The 26,351-nt window shown below is 43.8% G+C and overlaps 1 protein-coding gene across 1 annotated transcript; it reads right to left on the bottom strand.

The window, feature by feature from the left end:
- Positions 1 to 5,008: 5,008 nt before the first annotated feature.
- On the bottom strand, positions 5,009 to 25,298 carry LOC105931285 (androgen receptor). The gene is made up of 9 exons (XM_012869900.3): positions 23,991 to 25,298; positions 20,799 to 20,935; positions 20,430 to 20,546; positions 18,912 to 19,046; positions 18,558 to 18,758; positions 16,851 to 16,995; positions 13,755 to 13,885; positions 13,440 to 13,591; positions 5,009 to 6,206 (listed from the first exon to the last, which is right to left on the bottom strand). The coding sequence occupies exons 1-9, from the start codon at positions 24,857 to 24,859 to the stop codon at positions 6,042 to 6,044; spliced, it is 2,052 nt and encodes a 683-aa protein (XP_012725354.2). The 5' UTR covers positions 24,860 to 25,298; the 3' UTR covers positions 5,009 to 6,041.
- Between the last annotated feature and the right edge of the window lie 1,053 nt (positions 25,299 to 26,351).

Below are 26,351 nucleotides of genomic sequence, written 5' to 3'. Positions count from 1 at the left end.
TTTTTTTTTTTTTTTTATTCTTGCTTTACTTTACAGTGGCTTTCATTTGGGGCCGTTTATTTTATTCATTTCCCTCGAATCTGGAAATATCTACAATAAGCAGAGTTAGCAAGAGTACTATAAGAATGATGTAATTATGCTGTTTCACTCAAGTGAAATAAAAACAATGGCTATAATATCAAATATATACCTGAGCAGAAGTACACAGTGACTTAATAAAGATTGACTTTGTTAAACTACAAGGCAATCTTTAGTAATTGAATAAAGGAGCTTTGCACATAATGTTTAAAGCATGAGGAAAGTATAAAATGTGCTCTGAGCTGCAGACCAGCCTACGTTGCCACATAACAGCTGCTATAAAAACCTCGTAGATAATTGCCCGGTTGTCTCTCCAGCTTGACTGTTCCTCTTGAAAGCTAGACAATCGTGCAATCCTCCTTCACAGACACGAGCACGAATGCCGCTTTTAGATCTCTGCAAACTAAAAGTCTACTATTCTAGATGACTTTTTTTTTTTTACTTAATTTGCAGGTACTTATCCGGTCAGTGTATTACGAGCAGCAGACAGAGCTTTACATTTTTCCCTGAGTGGAGTAGACAGAATTTACTGAGCTGCGCGGGCGGACTGGAGAGAACATTCATCCTCCTGAAACAAGTCGCCGTCGTCGTGATGTTGCTGCAAACTGCAGGATCGCTAAAGGGCTGTCAGAAGTGGGACACGGGCCTTACGGCACAGACAGCTGGACCGTCGCTTTAACATTCGTTGGAGCTGCTAATTTAATGAGTTTGTTTATAAAGTCATTAACTCACTCAAATCTAAACAGAGCAAGGGTTTCGCAGTCATAAAATGTAAAATGCCAGTTACAGACTGCAGACCTGTTACAGAGAAAATAATCAGCTCACGTGGGAATTAGGCTGGTTTTCTGACTTAAACAAACTGCAGGTATGTTTAGTAATTAGAAATAATAATTGGGGAACCCTGATAAAATATGATATAACCCTTTTCCATGATGCAGGATGTTTTAAAATTCAATTGGATCCACTTTTACATTTAGCTTTGACATGTTTTCAGAAGAGGTTTTAAGTGTTAAAGTATCCTCTTTTTAAATCCTATCAATTAGAAGCATTTGTATAATCATTAAATTGTTGCAGGCCAAACGTGAGAGCCAACAGTGAGTGGCCATCACTAAGCTATTTTTTTACATCAATTAACAAAATTAGTCATGGATATGATTCGATTCAAGCAAAGTATTACATTTAAAGTTTAAAGTTACTTACAAAATGACTATTCATTTAAACTGATGTGCTAAAAAAAAGTATTTGTAATCTGTCTCTGAATGAAGCCTGCATAGTTCACCAGCGTAAAACACACTTTATTTATTCGATCTGTCCTAAATCAACTCATTTGGCCATCCGTGCCACTAAGAAACAGAAAGCAAGCCAACGGGAGAAAGCAAAGATGTCTCCTCTGATTGCTTGACTTCTGCTTTTGTTGACCCCGAATCGTTCGTCGTCTGCTTCATGTAAACTCTATTTACCGTAACCCTTCTGTACAGAGAGGTCCGCTCTCGTGACCGTTCAATGGAAACAGCTCTCAAACACGGAGTGAATCTGTGTCCAATTACATCGCAGGGCAAATGTCAATAGATTTAACAGATGTCGCCCACTTATGCTTATTTCCGATTTTATTTATCTAAAGCACCACTAGATGGTATAATGTATTCAGACTCAGTGGTATATATATATATATATATATATATATATATATATATATATATATATATATATATATATATATATATATATGAATACTTCTTTTTAGAGCTCATCTGAGTATCTACGGAAGTTGGTAACAACTGGACCCGAATACAGAGGCCTGTTTCCCTCACCCACTCTCCAAAATGGGAAGCACAAGAAAACATGAGGCATAAGACAGCCCTTTGTTAATCTTTACAAGTCAGGAAATAGCTAGATGAAAACAAAAACAGTCAAGAACATTTGAAAATTATTTTGTTTAAAAGGGGTCTGGAAAATAATGTGTTTCTCCGCTAATTACTACTAAATGCCATGACTTTACTTTTGGTGCCTGTTCTGTCATGCGTCCTTGTTCAAATGTGCTCCATTTATTTAGCTTTCAACCCTGTCGTTTCTGTTTGTGTTTTGGCCTCTAAAGCCTGTCTAGCCGGTGGAAAACATTGCAGAAATAAATCAATTTGACAAACACCCAAGCACAAGCAGAAAGATCCCTGCTTGAAAACATAAATAAAAGCCCCACACCATAAAAAGGAAATTGCAAGTGTATTAAATGTCAGCAATTTTTTAATTAGTATTATGAAGAAGCACATTTGTTTCTAAAGGTAATCTCCATAAATGGTTACATTAGCTACTTTATTTTTCGTTACAAATCCTTCCTAAAGCTTTTGGTCAGAACTGAGAATAAGTTGTTTTTTTCAGTCAATTGTGGTTTTAATCCCTCATGTGCGGAGACAGGCAGGAAATTGTAAGGATGACATATTTATAGGGGTTCTATTATGAATGGATTTATCAACTCAGTACAAGTTCGAAACAGTCATAAGACGTGTGCCTAGAGGAGTCTTTATGCCGGAGCTAGAACTTCAGTTCGTATGCACCTTCAGCTCCGTTAGCCACAGCGCTAACGCTCAGAGTAGCCAGTAAGCTAGGAAGTTTGATTGTGAGGAGGCTGTCCCCATGAACGGCTACATCCTAGCTTTAGCTGTCAGGGGGAAGGCTTACATTCAGCCTTAAAACATTTATCCCTATTTCAGTGGCATTATACTCAAAAGCTGTTTTATTTTTAACACATAAAACCAACCACATTAATCTGGTGTATTTTGGTATTAATCTATCTAAACTTGTAGGTTTTAAATGTGTTTTTAGGGAAGATGGTTCTTAAGAAATTTGAAAAACATGGTATTATCTTGGTGTTTATGAACCGTTGTTTGTCCTTTACGCCTCCGTTGTTTTAACTAATTGTGTTGCTTAAGTACATGTTAAAAAATGTTTGAATTGTAAAAGAAAAGTTTCCTGCACACAAAAAAATACATAAAAATAAAAACACCAGTCACTCTTCACATTTATGCTTTTAGGTAATCAGGGCTACTGTATTGCAGTGGTTCAGGACCTATTTGGCAGGGCGAGCTTTCTTAGTTAAACTGGGGGACGTCTGCAGTTCATCTTCACTGTGGGGACCACTGAGCTATATTATACACTGGAGTGCTAATCACCGTCTGTTTGAACGAGTCGCTTTGAAGCCACCAGCCACCATATTGGTACTCCCTATTTCCCCCCAGTAACTAGGGAATATGTGCGCTGCAGCATCGAATAACGAGGATTTTTCTCATGTTTAGGGGGGGGGGGGGGGGGGGGGGTTTAAGACTTTTCAAATGTCAAATGTCATATACTTTTATGTTATGTTCTAAAAATATCAAATACTGAGAAAGTCATGTGCTGAAATATTTTGCATTTTATTCATTTAAATATATATGTTTAACATTTATAAATATATAAATAACAATATACAAAAACATATATATATATATACATATATACATACTTATATATATATATATATATATATATATATATATATATATATATATATATATTTAATATGAATAACATGTAAAATATTTCAGCATCTAATTTCCTAGTAGTTGATAGTGTTAGTACATCCACTGACTGTAGAAATACCTATGAAACGTTTTCACACAGCCAGAAAACTGCTTGTTGTTGCAACCAAATCCTATGGGATTCTGTGAGAGTAGGGAGTAGCAAGATGGCGGCCAGTGACTTCAGTTTTTCGGCAAAATCAGCAAGCCAGTGTATTATATAGCTCAGTGGTGGGGACCCATAGGGGTCAGTGTTAGGCCCCTTGGTTCCATCGTCAGGAAACATGTTAGGGTTTCCTTCCACTGTTATGCAGATGACTCCCGGGTTTATCTGCCTCTTAAAAAAGCCAAGAGCTTCTCATTAGATTCATTGTTGAAATGTCTCAATGATATAAAGTCCTGGATGGCCTCAAACGTTTTACATTTGAATGAGCAAAAAACAGAGGTGGTGGTTTTCGGTGGCACATCTGACATCTCCAACATAAATCTTTGGTTCTCTGGCACAATATGTTCGGCCAGCTATCACAAATCCGGGATCTAAGATGGATGCCGATCTTAAACTTGAAAGCAAGATTTGGGCGGTTGTTAAATCTATCTTTTTTCTTTTGAGGCAGCCAGCTAAAGTAAAGAAATTTTTATCAAGGCAGCTTTTTGAAACAGTGATTCGTGCATTTGTGACATCTAGGCTGGACTACTGTAACTCACTCTATCTTGGGGTTAGTGAGGCATCCATCAGGCGCCCGCAGGTTGCGCAAAAATGCTGCGGCACGACTTTTAACCGGAACAAAAAGGTCTGAGCACATTACCCCCCATCTTAAATTCCCTTCATTGGTTGCCTGTGCGTTTTAGGATCCATTTTGAAGTTCTCCTGTTTGCTTTTAAATCTCTTAATGGTTTGCGCCCCACCTTTCTGAGCTGCTGCACTCCCATATACCTGCCCGCTCCCTAAGGTCTGCCACCCAGAAGCCCTTTGTTGTCCCTAAATCAAAACCGAAATTAAGTGTAGATTGTGCCTTCGCTGTAGCAGCTCCACAGTTAGAATAATCTGCCCCAGGATGTCAGGCAGGCCTCCTCTCTCTCTGAGTTTAAGACTCTTCTTAAAACACGCCTCTTTGCGGAAACATTTTGCACATCCTAAGAGGTTGACTCTATTTTTTGAATTACTTTTAATTCATTTGAACTATTTTAACAGTTTGTAACTATCTTGTTTTTCTATTTTAGCGTGTCTGAGTTTTACCTGTCCATTTTAAGTTTACTGTTATTTTCAGTTGTATGTATGGTAATATCTTTCACATGTATGACATTTGCGAAATAGCAAGTATTCCACATTTCAGCACTTTAAATCCAACTCCACTTTTTGCAAGAAACACAGAGACCAATGAGGAGTGTCTTTGCTGGACATTTATTATCGAAGCCACGATGAACACATGACGACACACAAGAAAGCATTTGCAAAGAACACCTTTAAGAAACGGTAGAAAAGTTCCACAGCAGTATGAAATATCCACTTTGAAAAAGTTGTACTTTTTTTGGCACTCCAAAAGGCTTCTTTTTTAGAAAGTCACCCCACAGTGTTAACTGACAAACAAGTCTGACAGACTCCTTTTGTCTAAACATGTTCCACACTCGCGTCTTGAGTCATCTTTTTTTTGTTTTGCCATAAATATACACTTAAAATCAGCTTTGCCGCAGTCACTTGCACTTTAAAGGTGTTCATTTTTACACACTGAGCAATACACAAAACTATTCATCAAGGGTTGTTTTTTTTTTCTTGAAGATTTTTTTTTTTTTTTCTGAGACATGAGAACAGCTTTTATAAATGTTTTTACATGCCTTCTGGCGAGATAGCTTTTCCTCTTAGCATGCAAGTCACAACTGCCTTATTATTAACTGTCAATCAAGCAGGTTTTTTTTTTTCTCTCACTCTCAGGTGCACACAATAACATTCATTGTGGAAAAAAAAAAAAAAAAAGCTAGTTCAAATGTCATACCGCAGCACACAGAAGAAAAGCTGTTGGGGATGAGAACTCTGCAAACACGTTTTTCTCACTACGCCACTAGCTTCGTCTTTTGGCTGACAGTGATCAGTAAGAAGAGCTGAAGAGGTTTTACATGCCCAGCTTCATTGGTTGATGTGTGCAGGAATGCATGCAAGTGTTGTGATCAGCTTCCACCCCCCCCCCCCCCCCTTCCCCGAAAAAAACAACAACATGTGAGGTGTGTGATGCGGTAAGCGGGCAGTGAGAAAGGAGAGCGGAGGGGGCGTTCATGGATTACAAAACGCTGGATGAATGCGCCATCTCCCTCCCCGAATCAAAGCCTCTGTCACCTTGTAAAAAAAAAAAAGAAAAAAAAAAAAGAAAACCTAAAGCGTCCTCGTGTTTCCGATTTGCCAGACGTGGCCGGGAAGCCTTATGTGGTGTTGTGGAAAAGGATGGGCTTGACCATGCCCGAGAGGATCTTAGGCACGTGAACGCTGACGATCTCAGAGATCATCTCCGGGAAGTTGACGCGCATCTGCAGGGACTGGGCCTGGATGAAGAGGTCGTAGGTGAACTGGTGCAACTTTCTCACCACCTAAAATGAAGGGAAGAAGGTAGAGCAAGAGAGAGAGATGGTTTTATACACACACACACATATATATATATGTGTGTGTGTGTGTGTGTGTACAGAGAGAGAGAGAGAGAGAGAGAGAGAGACACAACGGGTGAAAAGTTGAGACACACTAATAATTCTATGATTCTTCTCTTATTTAATTATTTTGTATTACTATATTAATGTGAAGATATCAAAACTGTGAAGCAAAAGTATTTAGAATTTTGCAGCAAACCAGAAATTGAGAAAAAAAACTGCAAGCATCTGTCATACTTTAGATTCTTGAAAATAGACCCCCCCCCCCAAAATCCCCTAAAATCATTTTCCAACAGTCTTGAATGAGTTCACAGAGGTAGTAATAAAAACAAAGACAAACCCATTGAATAAGGTGTGTCCAAAAATTTGACAACCATATATATATATATATATATATATATATATATATATATATATAATATGATGGTATTCTAGGCTCTATATATCTATATAAGAGTAGGGGAAAAAAGCCTGAACTGCGAGACCTTAATCAGTTCTGCTCTTCGGTCTCCTCTCTGGCTGCTCTCCAGCTCATGACACACATAGCTGAGCATTTAAGAGGACAAAAACTATTCTCTGCAGGAGAGATCTGATCCTCTTGGGGTTACACCCCGATCAATGATCTCAGGAGTTTGTCTTCTGGTGGTTGAATTGTTTTCACTCAAGTTCTCCAGCTACTTCAGGAGAAAAAGTGGTCGGCCTGCTCCCCCTAGTGGTGGAATATTTGTTAGCATCTCGTTACAAAAAAAATCTCAGTAGACTAATGGAGCTGCGGATGCATTCATTTTCTTAAATAGAAAGACATACAGTGAGAAAGCAGTCCCATCCATAACCATAAGTGATTTGTAAGCTTTTCCCTCACTAAAAACATTTACTTTGTCTAAATACCGACTCTGTTCTCAGGCGCTCCCTCGGGTCATAACGACAAATATTCGAGAGATAAATTTTGGCAGAAAGAAAGCTCACAGCCGGCCCGACATGTCTGCATGATAAACAAGCTCTCAGCCGGTGATTTATTTCAGCTTTTACTGAAGGAATTTATCTTGGAGGCAAACGTGCCCAGATGTTTTACAGAAAGAGACGGAGAAAGAGGGTGAGAAATGATGGCGGAGGATGGATAGGGAAGGAACACGCACGGTGACCCCTTTAATCTGGCAAAACCTTCTGTGTGTCTTCAGGTTGCTGTCTAGCCATGCTTACTGTCTCTGACTTCAGCGAATGTAAAGAAATGCAGCGTAATTTATTACTTTTAGAAACCAAGCGTCTGCTGCTAATTTCCCCTCAGTCGGTCTGGTTTGCCTGGGGGGGAAAAAAGCATTCCTGGGAGGTTTTAAACTATCCAGAGAGGACATTACTAATAAAAAATGTATATATAGTTTATTACTCCAACAGTTCATAACACGTTAGCGCAGATGTTCAGACACTAACCCAAAAGTATTCACACCCCATTGAACTATTTTGCATTATTTGTCATGTTACAATTATAAATTTCAATGTATTACAAAGATTCTTTTTAAAAGCCAGCACAAGAAAGCTCGTAGGTGAGAAGGTGAAGGAAAGTAATATATGGTTTTTAAAAGTAATCTATCTATCTATCTATCTATCTATCTATCTATCTATCTATCTATCTATCTATCTATCTATCTATCTATCTATCTATCTATCTATCTATCTATCTATATATATAGGGATGAAAAAATTTAGGTACAAAGCATGCATATTCAATAAATAAAAATATGTATTTCTAAGAGGCTTGTTTGTCAGATTAAAAGTACTCTTTTAGTTTAGTAGTAAAAACGTGAAAAAAACCCACAAATTTTCTTCCTTCCACTTCACACACAATTATGCACTAGCTTTGTGTTGATTTATCTTCACAAAGACCCAATCAAATATTCAACCTGTCTAAGAAAAAGTCACCATCTGGATTTAACCAAGCAAACAGGTAAGAACCTTCGATTGGATGATTACTGCAAGGAGGAGTATGTTTCAGCTGACAACAAGTTATTTAACCCCAACTGGTGGAGTGAGTAGCTTCTCATTTCCCACACAACCATGTGAGAAGAGACATCGTGTGGTCGCGGAAAATATGTTAATCTGCTTCAGAAGGGTCTGAGCATCACGTAAAGAACACCTGATTGGAGATTGATGAAACTAGCAAAATTGGGTTAAGAGATGTCCACCACAAACTGGACAGATGGTGTTTGGAAAAAAAGGTTAAATGATCCGGGATCGTTTGGTGAGTTGAAATTGTCCAAAAAAAAAAAAAAAAACGGCAACAAAAAACAACATCTTTGACAAATTCAGTGATGAAAGTAAAAACATTTCATGAGCACTTAAGCTTTTAAAAAAGCACTGATCAGTGAGACTGGGGGAGCATAAAGATTGGACTTTGCAGCAATGGAGGAAGACCATGTGGTCTGATCAGTCCAGATCTACCCTGATCAGGAGTGGCGGATGCATGAAGTTGCCAACAGGATGAGCCTGTGGAGGCGGGGCTATGATCTGGGGTTACTGAAGTCCGTCTTGTCTAGGTTCAGCAACGTCATGAACCCTAAGAAAAAAATCAGCCGAGGACCTGACTGCAAAAAACATCAAGACAAAAACAGGTTATTCCGGCATGGCATGTCTTCTTCCAGATGACACATCCATGTTCCTGGCAGTGTCCTGGCATATCGACAATGCCAGGACTGGATTAGGCTCAGACTGAACAAGGATGCTTCAAAAAGGATGAAACATCTTCTTGCACGCAGACTGGTAACCAGAGTCCACATCTTATCCTCACTGAAAGTGTTGGGATGTGCTGGAGACGAATTTGGAATGGCCCCACTGTCCCCTCATTTCTACAGGATCTAAGAGTTATGCAACTCTAGATGGAAATACATTTTGTGACATTTAAAGAAGCAAATAATCCAAACTAAAGGCAGTCCAGAGAAACAAAGGATGCTGTCAACCTGGGTCTAAACTTCGACCACCCAGAAACCTACGCTAGGACCCTATTTGTAGACTTCAGCTTGACCTTCAATACAATCAACCCAGACATTCTCCATCAGAAGCTCACTGGATCACAGTGCCGTCCTCCACCTGCCAGCAGCAGGTGAGGCTGGGGACTCCCCACCCCCTCCTCCACCCCACACCCCCAGGGGTGTGTTCACTCCCTCACTCCTCTTCTCTCTGTATACAAGTGAGTGCACATCGGCAGACCCGTCTGTGAAACTCCTGAAGTTTGCAGATGACACCACTGTCTTTGGTCTGATCCAGGACGGTGATGAGTCCGCACACAGACGGCAGGTGGATCAATTGGTCCGCTGGTGCACCCAGCTAAACCAGGTAGTGCTGGTGGACACTGTGTCTACTGTGGATTACTTCTAGTCCCTAGGAACTAGTGTTGCGCCGATGCCATTTTTTGGCCCCGATACCTGGCTGTGCAGTATTGGCCGATACCGATACCATCTGTTTGAAATTGATGTGTTGGTGTGCATATATGAAGAACTGCATACTACTTAGGGTAGTAGAACTTATTATTGCCTACCTGGAATGGATGAGAATAGTTGAATAAGATTTTGGCTCTCAAAGGCCAAAATAGTGCAACTTTCATGAACTTATATAACATGTATAATACTAATCTGGAGAAAGAAGGCTGCGTTCAAGTGACATACAAACATCAAAATGGTATCGGTGGCCTATTTGTTGGTACTCGCCGACACCGATACCACCATTTTAGTGCTGGAACGGGCCCCGCCCGATACTGGTATCGGTATCGGTGCAACACTACTAGGAACCACCCTCTCTCCCTGAGTCCCCACACATCGACTCCATCCGTAAGAAGGCCCTATATATATATATATATATATATATATATATATATATATATATATATATATATATATATATATATATATATATATATGTGTGTATATATATATATATATATATATATATGTATATATATATATATATATATATATATGACACCACTGTCATAAAATTTTCTCTCTCTCTCTCTCTCTCTCTCTCTCTCTCTCTCTCTCTCTCTCTCTCTCTCTCTCTCTCGATATATATATATATATATATATATATATATATATATATATATATATATATATATATATATATATATATATATATATATATATATATATACACAGATATGCGTGTATGCAAAAGAACAAAAACTCCTTTGTACTTGCCCCTGTTCTTATCTTTTCCCAGTAGATTTTTTTTGTTATAGATTGAAGCTGCTGTTCTGCTTGTCCGCCTGTTTTTTTTTTTGTTTTGTTTTTTTTACACGATGCAAGCGTTGGACTCAAATTCCTCGTCTGCACCCACAAACTTGCCGAATGAATTTGAGCGTGATTCTGATGTTAGTGTGTGACTTTTTATTGGATGAATTTTATGTTCAATAAATATCAGACATTTTATCGGTTAACGGTACTGAAACGTTATCAGATTAGCAATGTGGACGAGGTTGATGTCAGGTCAGCAGCTAGGCAGACCTGCATACCGCAAAAATGCCTAAACGAAAACCACATTTACTCCCGAATGGACCAAAGAACATGGATTTAACTCCAAAAGCAGGAAGGATGACTGCCAAGCATATTGAACTCTGTGCCGATGTGATGTGGATGTACAGGAGCAGCAATGGAAGCGCGGGTACCTCTTCACTTTTTTTCCTTTTTCCATGAAGCCACGTCTCCCCAGGATGACAGAATGTCTGCTGCAGAACCTTGCAAAGTTTATCCCACCATCAAGCATCACCAATCATACAGGAGAGTAGACTGTGGATTAAAAGTTGACCGAGAAATCTACAACGACTCATTAATAGCTACAGGGGTAAACTGTGGAAAAAACTAAAGCTAAGGCAGTGTGTGAAAATGTCCTGGCACCCTAGTCCATCCAGGCAAATTTGGACTATTTAAAAGAAAACGGTCTGCATTTTTCGCTGGCGAGTGATGCGTCAAACAAAGGGACGATCAAGTGTTTTCCCCGTGGTATTGAGGTACTTTCACTTTAAGCCCTGGCGTGCAGCACGCTTTGCTCGACTTCTACGGTGACAGGAACGAGACACGGGACGCTGTAGCAAATCAGCGAGCGGCAGAACCGGAGATGTCTGATGTGGAAAACATCTCAGCATATACAGCAGACAACTATGGGAGACACAACAGTGTTTATCAAAAGGTGAAAGCGGCTCAAAGGGACGTGCCTGCTGCAAACTGTTTAGCGCGTGTTTTTGCACGGTACCACAAGATATCCAGACGTTGAAAACGTCGTGCTGAAAGTGTACCGCCATTCCGGCCCCTCGGCCAGTAGAGCAGCGCGGCTGGAAGAGTTCTGTGAGTTTGTGGAGGCGGCGCGTCATCACACGGCGGCTGTCTTTGTTGCCGTCCATCCACTGAATGCTTAAGCGTTGAAAGCCTCTGACCAGCTATCTTTAGGTGAAGAAGAATGTCCTAAGATTTTTTGAAGGTGCTTTGCTAAAGACAGCACTGAAGTAGGGCTGGGCGATAAATCGATTTAATCGATTAATTCGAATTTACAATTCTTTAAGATTTCATTTTTGGAAAATCTGGATTTTATTTTGCCAATACACTCGTTGGGTTTCCATGAAGAGAACAACATGTGATGCTGAATATATGTTTAGGCAAATGTATTGTCAAAATATTGTTAAGTGGAAACTTTATTTTTACCATAATACGAGGTACTTCATTTACTTATTTACTTTTTTTTAACTTAGTTTGAAGTTCACAAGTGCAGTGAAGCCTGTTCTTAGCTCAATGTGTAATACCACTAGCAGCAAATGTTTTGTTATATTTTCATTGTTTATAATGGCACGGCTGCCATCTTGTTTTACAAGCATGTTTCACAGCTTGCTTTTAGTTGCACTTTGAATTCAGGTCAACTCCCTGACAAAATACTTGACATAAAAAGCAAGGTTTTAAAATAATTTCTTTTTATGAAACAAAAAGGAGGAAAAAATCGATTAATCGGATTTGGTATCATAAAATCTGAGATTTATTTTTTTATCCATATCGCCCAGCCCTACACAGAAGTGTCTGAGATGTGCTGCCCTTTCCTAAGGTGTTCTCTGGCTGTGCCGAAGCGTGACCTCTGTCTTTAAAGTGATGACTGAAACCTGAGAGGAGGCCGAAGGACCATTTTTTTCCCCGGCTTTGCTGTAAACCTCAGAGTTAAGCAACTAGCATCTTAATTAGACAAAGAAAGGCTGGTTTTCTTCAGTTCTATGAAAGGGCAAAGAAGTATTTGAGCGAGAGGTAGGACTTCTCTGAGGACGGCTTTCACAGCGAACTGTCAAAGCTCAGCCTCACAGCTGCTGCGTCCTACGAAGAGTACTGTGATGGGGTCCAGGCCTGCACGCTGAAAAACTGATATGGACGGACTCTATGAGGAATACGGCATGGTGGAAGCTATTCTGAGCTCCCCAGAAGTGGAAGGTTGCCACAGCGAGGAGCGGGGCCTGAAGCCCCCCCCCCCCCCCGGTGACCCAGGGTCAGAAAAGTCAGCGCCTAAATTCCATGCAGCGATGCACACACAGAGCGCATCTTTTCAGCGATGTCCTCAGCATGGAGACATGAGCGCTGCAAATGGGTGTCAACTTCACACTGGAGTGCACAGACATGTACAGGAAGTTTAATAAAAAAAAAAACTATTGGAAGCAGCCAGAAAAGGCCACACCTACAAGAAGTAGACCTTCACACGAGTTCAACAGAGTCGTACTATGTCACAGGCTTGATAAGATTGTTTAAGTTTGTATCCTAGCTTTGTTGAGTCTTGAAAAGTGTCCTTATTTTTTGGTGTTATGAAAATGGCCACCCTAGAAAGCAAAACTACCCAGGAACGTTGTTAAATCCAGTAGGGACAGTCTGTGGCCAGCAGGGGGAGCCAGAGCAGAGGAAACGAGAGGGAGTGCAGCGAAACCCGCCTGCCAGGAAACTTTTTAATGTATTCAAGCAGAATCACCGACTCTGTTACAGCAAGCTGGAGGTGCTAGGTAAAAATAAACCGACGCTGTACTGCTGGGAGCCAACTACAGTGTTTGTGCTCCGAGATCCAAATGTCTTTCTACTGAAGTAGGCCAATGACAAAAAAAAACGACCCTTACGTAACCGATCAGACGCATGCGAGGAGCGAAGGCGGGCGGGTCACAGAGTCCCCATGTATTACCGACTGGAGGTAGTCCAGGAGCTGCGTGAGCTGAAACAGCCTCTGTGTCCGGGTGGTCTCCCCATGGTGGCTCGCCAAGCGGTCCAGCTCCTTGATGTAGGAGGTCCGCAGTTCGTCAAAACAGCGCTGGCTCCGCAGGCCCTCCACTGGCACTGTGACCACAAAGCCAGAACACAACAATAACTCTCACAGACTTTATTCCCCCCACCACCATCAATTCTCCAGAGCACAGGCCGCGCTCCGTCCAAGTCGTATTTCACTTTGCGCGGTCGAGGCTCGGTCTGCGTTTTAGGAGGATGATGCCAGCTGACTCACTGATGCTGAAGAGGACCAGGGCCTTCATGCAGAGGAACTCCTCCTCGGTAACCTCCAGCTTGCAGAACTTCTGGGCGAGCAGCTTCATCCTCACGCAGTGTTCGTACATGCTGGACACTTGCATACGCTGGCTGGGAAGGAGGTTGGGGGAAGAAGGAAAAAAAAAAACACGAGAAAAAAAAAAAAAGCATTAGAGGCGGCGGAGAGAGGAGAGATTGAATACGAGGTGCGACAAAAGCAGAGGTGTGAAGCCAGGAGATGTTCTGACAGAAACACACAGAGAGAGGGGAGGAAGAGGATTAATAGTCGCGGGGACAAGAAGGGAGGAGAACGGAGAAGGCGCAGCGGGGGTGAGAGGAAAAATGAGCTAGATGGATAATGGAAAAGAAGAACGACGGATAGGCAGAGAAAAATGAGGGTCAGCAACACGGGCAGGCGTATCCGCTACCCATGCTGGTCACCGGCAGCCCAGGAGGAGCGACAGAGGTCTAATGCACAGGGAATGTTTTTCTAGTGTCACACAAAACGGCAGAAGAAACTGGAAAGGCCAACGCTGCAAAAGGGAATTAAAAAATAAGTTCCATTTTTTTGAAACAAGTGTGTTTGTCCTTGACTTAAGCTGGTAAATAAGACGATCTGCCGATGCAATAAGATTTTATTACTTAAAATGGGAACAACTTATCTCCATCATCTTATTTCAAGTGCAGTATATCTAATCTTTATTTTAGGGGGTCAAGATACTGATTCCATGGGCAAATCATCTTAATTTCCTGCTCAGATCAAGCACAAATACGCTCATTTCAAGAAAACTTTACTTATTTTTCCTTCCCTGTCATCCGGACGACACCCCCCGTCAGCACAGCAGCTCACTTGAGTGCTAAGCAGTGGGGTCCGCCCCCTTTCTCACATTTTGTCGAGTCACAACCACAAACACCACCTCACTGGGGTTTTAATGGGGCAGACCAACACAACGCAGTGCCTCGCGGTGAAGTGGGACCAAAATGATCCGCGCTTTTCTACGGTTGTTGCAAATTCGACGAGCATTTTGTGTTTCAGCCACATTTACGCCGATCCTGCTAAATAACAAACAAGGACTCGCGGGCCTTTTGTAACACCTTAGAGACAGAAAATTGCCCCCTTTTCCAGAACGCTGCTGCCCGTGTCCTCACTAAGACTAAGAAAGTAGATCATATAACCCCAGTTCTAAAGTCCTTACACTGGCTCCCTATAGCTCAGAGAATAGACTTTAAAATACTTCTGTTAGTCTATAAATCCCTAAATGGCTTCGCACCTAAATACATCACAGACTTGTTATCAGGGTATCAACCCTCCAGACCACTAAGGTCTTCTGGTTCCAACCTTCTCTGCATACCTAGAACCAGAACCAAACACGGAGAAGCAGCATTTAGTTCCTATGCTCCACTTATCTGGAACAAACTTCCAGAAATTTGTAAAGGTTCGGAAAGCCTGAGTTCCTTTAAATCAAGATTAAAAACACATTTGTTTAAGATTGCCTTCAACTGTTCTAGTTAACTGAATCACCACTTCTTTGTTCTAATTTCTATCTACATTTTATTCCTACTTGCTTTTATTCTGTTTTAATTTGCTATATTTTAATCACGTAAAGCACTTTGCATTGTCCCTGTACTGAATTTTGCTATATAAATAAATTTACCTTGCCTTGCCTTTCCTTTTCCTCTGGAAAATAACACCATCTCAGTCGGACTGGACGGAAAGCGTCTTTGAACCCTGAAAACTTTTCGAGCGTTCCCACGGATTCTAAATCCGACTTTGACTGGCCCGTTAAAACGCCGCCGCCTATTTCGGTGTAAACCCTTCTATTGTAGCTTCGTCTGCCTGTGTCGGGTCGCTGTCTCTGCCGGAGGCTGAAACTCAAGAGTCTTTTTACAGCCGCTGACATGTTCTCTGCCAGGACTGCCCCGTGTTTAGCTCCGTCGACTCTGTGCCCGGCTAGAGAAACGCACGCCTGCAGCACGCTGCTGCGACCACGTTTCGCTGTGAGGACGCCATACTCAGGGTGACGTAAAGTTAGGTTTCCCCCCAACCAATCGTGTATTTATTAGATGCTGCCCAAGAAGCTCAATTTTGGTCTCCTTTGACCAGAACGCGTCTCCCTGATGGCTTGGAGCAAACTTCAAACTGGAATTCTAATGCCGTTTTTCCCACAATGGCTTCCTTCTAGCCACAAAAAGCCAGATTTATGGACCGCGCGTCTGAAAGCGGTCAACGGTTCACGTCTCTGCGATCACAAGCACACCCCGGCATGACACTGCCACCACCATGTCTTACAGTGGGGGGGTGTTCATGTGCAAAGTTAGCTTTGCACGTAAGCTAAGAGGTTCAGTTTTGGCTCCTTCTTCCACGAGATTTCAAATAACAGTTTCAACAACCGTTCTATGAGTACGAGCCCTTTTGGCAAGGCGCCGTCTACACGTATTATCGCGCATTGCCATTTGTGTCAAAAGCGGCAGCAAGTTTTTTGGGGAAAGTTCAAAGCAAAGACAAAAGAAGCAAGTCAAAGTTAAAGACAGCTTGTGGGTGGAGGCTGGAAGGTTGCGGCGCGAAACCAGCACACATCACGTTCGAACAAAAAGGGAACGCGTCGACGAGACGACGGCTCCTGTAAGGAGATAAAATGGAATAAATCATCAGAGGTGATCCCTCTGCGGCCACGCGTCTCAGACGCAGAAGGATGCGCTGAGATCGCAACGCGCTTGTTTACCGCCTCGCCTTGACAAACAGACGTTTTTTTTTTTTTTACTGTTTGATTAGTCAGTCTTCCTCTGAAGCTCGTATTCCGCTGTGGCTCCCCCTCCCAGTGACGGTGACAGGTGAAAATCTCTCGATATTCCGGGCGAAACCCCACGCCGCTGCGATTAATGCGGCTGATTACGCCCATAAAAACTTTATTCCCGCTCGACAAAGACGAGGCGACAGCCTCGGAAAACTTTTGTCGACGCTTAAGCGGCAGACAGAAAACTTCTTAAAGTTAGATGCCAGGGGACGTCATGAAAAGAAATAAATGAATAAAACAAACAAACAAAAAAAAAAACGAAACTTTTTTGTAGAACTTACTCATTGAAGACCAGGTCGGGAGCGAAGTAGAGCATGGAGCAGTTGGTGAGCGTGTAGGACCTCCAGCCCAAAGCGAACACCATCACCCCCATCCACGACAGCTGAATCACTGACATCTGATCGTCCACATGCAGGTCACGGAAACCTGATCAGACAATAAAAAGATGATTAAAAAAAATAATAATGTTCTGCTCAAAACTAAGTGGAACGCTATTCTATTAATAATACCCTATTTGGTTCAGTTAAATGAACATGGAGCCTGATAACAGCAGGGCTTCCACAGGAGACAGTGCTGCCTGTGTTCAGTTCTCCATCTACATGAGCGGCAACACATCTCCCTCTAGTGGTTAATACCTGAACAGCCTGCTTTGCTCTGCGCCAGCCTGCGCTGGTGTTAAAGGGATAGCTCAGGTTCCTGACTTTTGAAGTGAGGTTCTTTTCAAAGGTTACAGGCAGCTGAAATTTTACCTGCAGTTACGGTATCTTTAAGCAGTTTAAATCCAGATTAGTCGGACCCGGAGGCTCAAATCTGAGAGGGGGGACGAGAGCAAAGCGGACTTCCAATGTGCCGAAGCCACTCCGGTTCCAAAAAAAGGTCGCAGTGGTTTGAGTGAACCCCTGTTTTACGACCCTTTTAAAAGCGTCGCCAGGCGTGCGCTGGAAGAAGCCGAGGATCATGTATTTGGGGAAATGGCGGCGGGAGGCAAGTGATCCTTCAGAGTGAAACACGTCCTGAGAATAGAACATATCCCAGTCCGAGTACTTCAGATATAAAAGCAACAATGTATAAAAGGTCAAAAAACATTGTAGTGGTGTGAGTCAGTAGATTTCATGGATGGGCGGAGCCAGAGGGAATTGTTTTTTTTGCAGCCTGCTGGATATGTTTGTGACCTGCTGTGCTGCAGTTACGCAGGCGGCGCGGTGCCTGGCATGGCGGCAGAGCTGGCATGCCAGGCAGCAGACCTGTTTGGTGGGTCCTGCAGGGAGGTCTCCGGCTTTGGAGCGGCCTTCCTCACAGTCGGGTCGTCTATCTGCACTACAAGTACGTGTCAAGCACCCCAGCGGGAACGGCCAGATGTTATTAGGCGGGAGCTGCTTTTTCGGCACGCAGCATTTCAGAGCGGGATTCTTTCAGCGGGTTCTGGTGCTAAGGGGTTAGTGGCCAGCGATGCCATTTTGTTGTTCTTACGCGAAGAGGAGACTAAATGTTTCAACAAGGAAGAACCCGTCCAGACGACCTATCCAATCTTTGTTTTTGTGCTGCTGAGCAGTTTTTATGAGACGGTTACTCGGATGGGAAATGCTTTACGTGTTCCATCCTCGGTTCACGTTCCACTCTGGCGCACTGCCTCCCCACCTCCACTTCTCGTATAAAAGATCTCCGGTTTGCTGTGCATGTGATTGCGCAAATCAAGTGAAAGAACTGCTTTATCGTCGTTTTATTACAAACTTAAAAAAAAAAATCTAATCCTGAATGAGCCCTATAGGGGCCATGCACAGAGCCAAAGGGTACTGCTTGCTTCTCACGGCTGCGTTTTGACACATTTCAATATCGCTACAATCTAGTGTGAGTCACACAGGTATGCTCGACTTTTGAGATGGCGCGGCGCAGATTTAACCACACGTAGCCGCCGTTGGTATTTGCAGCTCAGAGCGCTTCCAGGAACAACGTCTGCTCCTCCTCACCGCGGTTCGTCCCTGGCTTACCTGGTATGGCCTTGGCCCAACGCACCACGGTAACCAGCTGTCGCTCCCCGAGCTCGTTGAGGCTGGTGAGCAAGGAGGCGGGGCTGTCGGGCTGGGCGGGGTCGTGCCCGGCGTTGACCACGGTGGGCTCGATGGACTGCAGGATGGTGAGCAGGGAGAGGCAGGAGCGCATCGTTGGGGGGATCCCCGAAAATTGAGGCCCTGCAGAAGTTAACACAGAAATCAGGAGTAGCAGTGTGCATATATATATATATATATATATATATATATATATATATATATATATATATATATGGTCAGACTCTTTGGAAATGTCTTTGATTTTTGAGCTTGTGAGCCACTAATCCTCCCCACCTTGAGCCCTGGCAGCAGCGCTTCCCGGCTCCAAGACAACGTCGTGCCGCCCTTCCCTTTCTCCATGCCCCCAGGCAGCAGGCTGCTGCTCCTCCTCTCCGCTCCTCGTCTGTCCGGCTCCCTTCAGCCTTCGGCCTGTGATCGCGCAGCGGCAACACAGGCAGGGAGGAGGACAAATGGTTAAAACGGGACGCTCCGGTTCAATTAAAAACTCGCTCTAATTTGGCCAGACGTCCCGACACAGAAAACAGCAGCGCGCGATTACAGCAAAATTGCGCCGGTCTGTGGAAGGCATGACGTTTTGGCCACGCTGAACCCTTCTTTATCCAAACGCATAATGAACACAGCAGCTTACAAAACCGTTCAGACTCCCAAAACTTCTATTTTGTCCACCTCTAATGTGTTTTAATGTTGTTGTTTCTATATATACATCATACCAACACAGTAAGGCCCAACTGTGAAGTGGAAGTCAGATCACTACTGTTCTTCAACATGTTTTGCGAATAAAAATCGGACAGGTATTACATGCATTTCTTTTCGGCCCCCTTTACTCTGATAGCCCTTAATAAAATCCAGAGCAATCGATTTTTCTTCACCTAATTAGTAAACAGAGGCCATCTTTGTATAATGCAATCACGACACAAATCCAGCTGTTCTCTGAAGCCCCCCAGAGGTATGCCGGAAGCATCATGAAGATGAGTGAAGACGACGGACAGGTCAGGGAGAGGTTTAAAACAGGGTTAGGTTATAAAACAGTAACCCTGGAGCACAGTTTAAACCGTGGGCAGCGATTATAAAGAGTGTGGCACGGCTCCGGACCTTTAGAAAATGAATCAGAGAAGCAGCAAAGGGACCTGCAGTAACTGTGGAGGGGCTGCTGAGATTCACGGCTCAGTTGGAAGAAAGTCTTAGCATTATTTCCTAATGTTCTTAACAAGTTTAACCTTCGTAGAATGAGAAGAAGAAGACCAACCCCAAACACGTCATTTTTAATCTGGGAAGCATGGTGGAGGAGGCATCATGCTTTGGGAGTGCTTTTCAACCATGGGGACAGAAAAGCCGCGTCAGAGGCGCGGAGAAGATGGGTGGAGCTGAACGTAGGCCAGTCCCTGTTGGAGGCCGCTAAAGACCTGAGTAAGAAGTGTTAGAAATGATCAGAGGCCTGAGCGAAGTCCATTTAAGAATCAGTTGGGAAACTTGAGCTTGAGCTGTTCTACCAAGGGGAAATGGAGACGTTTTCCCTCAAAAGGGGTAAACCTGGTAGTGACTCACAGCCGTGGCAGAAGCAAAAGTTGGTGTGTCGCAAACACACACACCACACTTTTCAGATTGCCAGTTGTAAAACATTTGACAACCCCATAGCATTCTCCTCCCACTTCACTGTTACGCGCAGGTCCATCACGTAAGACTCGGAGCACATTACTCCGAAGGCTGTTGTTGTAGCGACGGGGTATGAACACTTTGGCAAGGCACGGCCCCTTTCTCCTCTTTAGGTATCCATGGCCCATAGCTTTGTACCTTTCAAGCTCATTCCGGACATGAAGCACCTCTTTAGCCGACACGAGGCGCAGTTTTTCCTCCTCAGCTTGTCGATGGTGCAGTCGTTCCGGCTGGCGCACAGGTGGTTCTGCTTTCCTGGAGACATACAACAAAGTCCGCATTGCCACGGCCTCTATTCATAGCAACGCCACGTGGGTGTTTACTGATAACAAACCGCTTGGCCTCATAATGTCAGGTCACTGTGCCCTGAGGGCAGCAGAGAGTAAGTGGGTGTAAGAAATTAAATCAGGGGATGCATACTGTAATTTTTATGTGCACTCAGGGATGCTTGAGTGAATGTGTGTGTGTGTGTGTGTGTGTGTGTGTGTGTGTGTTCGTCACTCCCACCTGCGGCGGCCCTCTTGAAGAACACTTTGCAGCTGCCGCAGGTGACCGCTCCGTAGTGACAGCCTGAAGCGTCGTCGCCGCACACCTGACACACTCTCCTGTCTGACAGGAAGACGCCGGGGAAAAAATCCTCGTGCCTGGAAGTGCACACAGACACAAGCTCGGTAGGGGTTATGAAGCCGAAGCGTGATTTGAGAGCGTCACGGTTTCAAAATTGCTAAAAGCCTTCATTCATGGCGTCGCCCCGGTTTAAAGACATTAAAATAAGAGGCCAAAGAAATTGGCGGTGAGATACGTCTCCAGCTCAGCGGCAACGCGGCGCTCCCACCCGCCGCAACATCTGCTGCACACTGCGGGTCGGCCGGCTGAAAGAATGCTTCGTTCAAACAAAAGATACATTTTGGTGCAAAGATTCAAAAAAGCGATGCTAACGAACCAGCTAATACGTGAGTGTTCCTCTAAAAAAGATCTTTATGGCAAAAAGATATATTAATCGGCACAAAAAGCACTTAAAAGCTGCAGCTAGGTTTAATGTGTGTGTGTGTTTATATTTTTTTATGAAGTCTGTGTATCTAAATAAAAATCAAAAATGTAACATAGAACATTATTAGAACTAATATGACATATTAGTTCATCAGCAGTAGAAACACTTATGTTCTGTTTTTAATAAAGTAATTTGATCATGCTATCAACGGTGGTTCTAGCATGAAGCTGCCCTGGACCAATTTACAAAACACAATATTGGGTTCACAAGGAGTAGATGATTTTTTTTTTTTTGCTATTTCCCAAACAGAAAGGTTTCATAAATCTCAAACTCAGTTACAGAACCTCTGTTCAGCTTTTTTTTAATATAAACTATAGCTAATTAAAAAGTCTCACAGTCCAGATTTAACTTTTTGCTGAATAGGAATCCTGATAAGAGTACGCCCATATTCGTAACAGTGCTTACAATGACTGGCCGTAACAAACGGAGGGGGCACTCAAGCCAACACCCCCCCCCCCCCCCCTCCCCGTCATGGCGCCCTGGGTGGTGAGCAGTATCACTCAGATCAAAACCTGCCACTAGTTAGGCATTGTTCCTCCAATACAGGCTCAACAAACTAATGAATAAAATCTCAGAATGCAGATGATTAATAAATTAATAAACTCAGTTTCTTTTATTGTAAATTTACTTAAAAATGGCTTAGGCTTGAATCTTGAGGAGAACCGATGAGAAGATGGGAGGGATTCTGAACTTGAGCTGACCAAATGATCGTCTGGAGCTCAGAGCAGGAATCATAAAGCAGATACCAACTCAATTAGCCAGCGGAGGTGTACAGCCTATATTATCATTTTACCTACCAGGTCTCACAATCTCTTCCATATTCAAAAGGACAATAAGGAACAAGATTTATTTATTTTTACCACTCACTAACACAAAGGCACCCAGGGTGACAGGCCATATCGCCCATAACAAAACCCATCAATGCATCTTATACATTTTTGGTACAAAAAATTGCATAAATAATCTAAAATTGTTTTTTTTCTTAACACAGTGATCATATCAGGAGAACCTAATACTGACCCCTGCCTTTCAGAGTATTTCAGAATCAGTTTCATTTCTTTCGGCCTCGATGTGAATGTACAGTAAAAGAATTTAAAGACAGATTAAATCGGATATATTAATAGATTAGGGTCAGCGGGAGCTTTCCTTTGTGCAGAATTAGAGCACTAACCCTTTAAATCCAATCCAATTACAACTGTGAATTTCCTCATCACAGAGCTGATGACACAAGAAGTGAATTCAGCCGAGACACAAATAAAGACTTGTGATCAAAGAATGCCACAGCTCTTGAAATCTGTAACCCGTGACTTCTAGACTCTTCCCCTCTGGACCCAGAATCAGCAACAGGTGCTGTATCTCTTGTTTATAGCCACGCTGATACATTAACTCTTTGTCTGGAAGTCGCTGCGGCTGCAGGACAAATAAGAGGAGGTCTCTGGAAAGTTTGCGGACTGGGTGAACTTTGCTTTACTCCGGCTGTATGCCGAAACACAGCTTGGCCAAGGACAAGAGGAGAGGAGCGGGCTGCTAGAGCTCAAACTGCTTCACATGTAGACATGCAGGTGGTGCCGCAGGACGGGCCGTGATTCCACAGAGAAGCAATGCCAGTCGTGGCCAGTAACGGGGCATAGTCACGTTCTTTGAATTAGCAGTCTATTGATGACATGTGGCCTTTGAAGGAAAGGGGAAATTTGGATGGAAATGTGCTGTTAGTGAGTTTCACCACCGCGCTCTAAAAGCAAAAGGCCGGGCGAGATCCCTGAGCGCGTTGCTCTTTTGTTTTCCACAACGTGCAGAAGAGATTGACTGATAGCCTGTCGGACGATTAGAAGCGGCAGGACCCAGACCCAGACCGAGGTTTTATAGAACCCTGAGCTGAAATTCATTGTAGAACCCATTTCCAGTTCATATGATAATAAAAAAAAGAGGTGGAAATAAATTGTGAAGACGAGGTTATTTCTCCGCCTCACTCGTTGGGTTTGGCACTCGCGCCTGGAGTGCAGCGTTTCAATGCAGACTCAGCAGAGTCGGGAAGGAAAGAATTATTTATCATTTAATTATTGATTAGTTTGCAATTACACAGGGCATAAAACGTGACTCCGGCACAGACACAAGGAGCAGCAGACTAGGATTAAATAATAAATCCAACTACAGACATTTCTTTTCTTTTCTTTTTTTTCAAAAATAAATGTGAACACAGGAGGTCTGACTCATCCAGCTAATTGCTGTTGGGCTAACTAGCAGCTTACACTAAAAGAACATGTCTACACATATAGACTTTATAGCACTGTGTGATTCACAGCTTTGAGGAAATACAAACCCTCAAATGTCCTAATTGTTTCTATTCTACTTTCACCAGCCATTTTGGATCCTGAGTTTGGTGTGGCTCTGAGACTCTCCGACTTTCCAAGTCGGAATTCTGACGTACTTACTGGGGCGTTCTTTACGACTAAAAATGTGTTGAATCTAAGTCCAAACACAGCACAAACAAATATTGTTTGGGACAGGTCAAGTGCTCTTGGGGTCCTCCTGGTGGCCCGAGCGCCCTAAGCAGCTGCTTACTTTGCTTATGCCTTGGGGCGGCTCTGGACAGGACCGTCCTCTTGGTCTGAAATAAATACAGCAGGAACTCAGAATGAGTGATTTACCTGAACCCGCGATCTGTGTAGTGCAGCCAAACGGAAGGTTCAGTCTTGATAGTGGAAAAAGTGCTTTGCCCTTGAGGAATCGCGTCTGGGTAACTTTCCACTTGGCCGTACGCCTGAACCGTCGCAACAGGCGCTCCACCTCTACCGCCCCGCTCGCCTCTCCTGTACCACACACAGCTGCACTCCTGCCTGGGTCCGAAAGAGGTTTGTCCGCAGTATTTACACAAGAAACTGGGTCCATCGTACGCGCCTCTGCGCGGCTCGGGGCGCTCGCTGTACGCGCGCTCGGTTGCGCACCACGCGCCTTGGGTCTCTCTGTACAGGTTCGCCTCGGCAGAGTAGGCAGAGTATGGTTTCAAAGGTCCGACCTCAGTCCGTTGAGGGGTCGTGGGAACCTCCGCTATCGAGTTCATGAACATGCTGGAGTCCTTGCAAACGAATCTGGAGATCACCGAGCCGCGCGTCATTGACTGCGCACTGTCCATTTCCCCCGAGCTGAACTGATCCACGCAGCTCACCTGCCGCAAGCCGTGGCACATCTCCCCAAACTCGTCCACTTCGAGGCTCCTGCCGTCTCGGACGAGCCTGCTCCCCTCCGAGCTCGCCCTTCCAGCCGTGCCCGACTCCGGCGCCCCGCGGGAGCCGTTTCCGCCGGCGGGGTCGCAGTCCGCGAAGGCGCTGCCGGGGCACTGGCTCATACCGCCGAGCGGAGACGACAGCGAGTCCAACCCCAGAGACACCGAGACGGCTTTGCTGAGCTCCAGGCTTGGACACGCGAAGGCGTCGGTGGTCTCCAAGCGATCCCTCTCGGTCATCCTCAGGGAGTTCGCCGTTCCGTCTCGGTCGGGCAGGCAGGAGCGAAAGGCCATGTTCGGCTCTCGTCCTTGGAGTTAACGCAGAGTGAGCAAACAAACCACTTTTTCTTCTCTCCCCGGCTTGAAAACGCCTACTCAGTGAGACTCCACTCTTGCGTCCTAGCGGATGGGGAATTCAGATCAGCCAACGACGTTGCTGAAGGGAAGGGACGTCCCGCCGATCTGATCTGCGAATGAAGCGCTGCAGAACTTTCTCTTCCCCCCCTCCCCTGCCTTTCTTTCTTACAAAGAAACCATTTTCAAAATTGACACTTCGGGTTAAGGCTGTTTGCGCGCTACTAAAATTAACCTCGAGTGTAACAGATAGAGACAGCAGTGGGAGGACTTTGAACTTTGATTGGCTACTCTGTCCGAGCTGCAAAGTGAACAATAAACTCCACGGAGCAAGCGAGAACTCCCTCACCCTGATGTTCGGGTCCGAAAAGTAAATAGATCTCGCGAGAACAGCTCCTATTAGGTAGTAAATCAATTTAATGTCACTGTCCAGACTCAACAGCAACACTGCAGCAGTCATATTTCAGTTACACAATCTCTTCCCGCCCCCCTTTGCCATCGTTTTAAATAACAACTGCCTGTTGAATGTGGACAAATTGATTTTTCTTTCTAACATTCACAATTAAGAACATCTGTGATCACGATGAATTGAAAAAAAAAAGTATTCGTTGAACTTTTTAGCAGCAATTTTAATGGTATTTTACACGACAGAGATCCAGAGTAGTAGCAGCAGTAAAAATGTTGGCTTGTTGTTCAAAGCTTGTCCTTAAAAAAAAGTACGGGGGAAAGTTTGTGTTTGTATTATAGGACCACAGGACAACAACCCCGAATACGCAGCCAGAGCTACAATGGAGGGATTGAAATTGTAGCGTAGTCAATGGCTTGCAAAGGTGTGCATATACCCTATTTATATTGTCACAGTACAACCACAGACATGATGAATATATTTTATTGGACTTATGTGAACAACCAACACAGAGTGGTATACAATTGTGAAGTGGAAATCAAATTATACACAGCTTACTTTTTTATTTTACAAATAAAAAACCTGAAAAGTTCGGTGTGCAAAAGTATTCAGCCCCCCTTTTCCCTGAATGCAACCAACTGCCTTCAGAAGCTGCCTGATGACCGCCAGCGAATGACCAGAATCCACCTGTGTGTCATCTGATCTCAGTACAAATACAGCTGCCCTGTGACAGCCTCAGAGGTTGGTCAAGAGAGTATTGGAGCGCAAACAGCACGGTGAAGTCCAAGGAACACACCCGACAGGTCAAGGATAAAGTAGTGGAGACGTTTAAAGCAGGCTCAGGCTATAAAAATATTCCCCAAGCTTTGAGCATCTCACGGAGCACTGTTCAATCCATCATCCGGAAATGGAAAGAGAATGGTACAACTGTAAACCTACCAAGACGAGGCCGTCCACCTGGACTTATGGGCCGAACAAGGAGAGCCCTGATCAGAGATGCAGCCAAGAGGCCCATGGTGACTCTGG

This window comes from Fundulus heteroclitus, unplaced genomic scaffold, assembly GCF_011125445.2.
Source record: "Fundulus heteroclitus isolate FHET01 unplaced genomic scaffold, MU-UCD_Fhet_4.1 scaffold_516, whole genome shotgun sequence".
Lineage (NCBI taxonomy): Eukaryota > Metazoa > Chordata > Actinopteri > Cyprinodontiformes > Fundulidae > Fundulus > Fundulus heteroclitus.
This window is presented reverse-complemented; position numbering and strand designations above follow the sequence as displayed.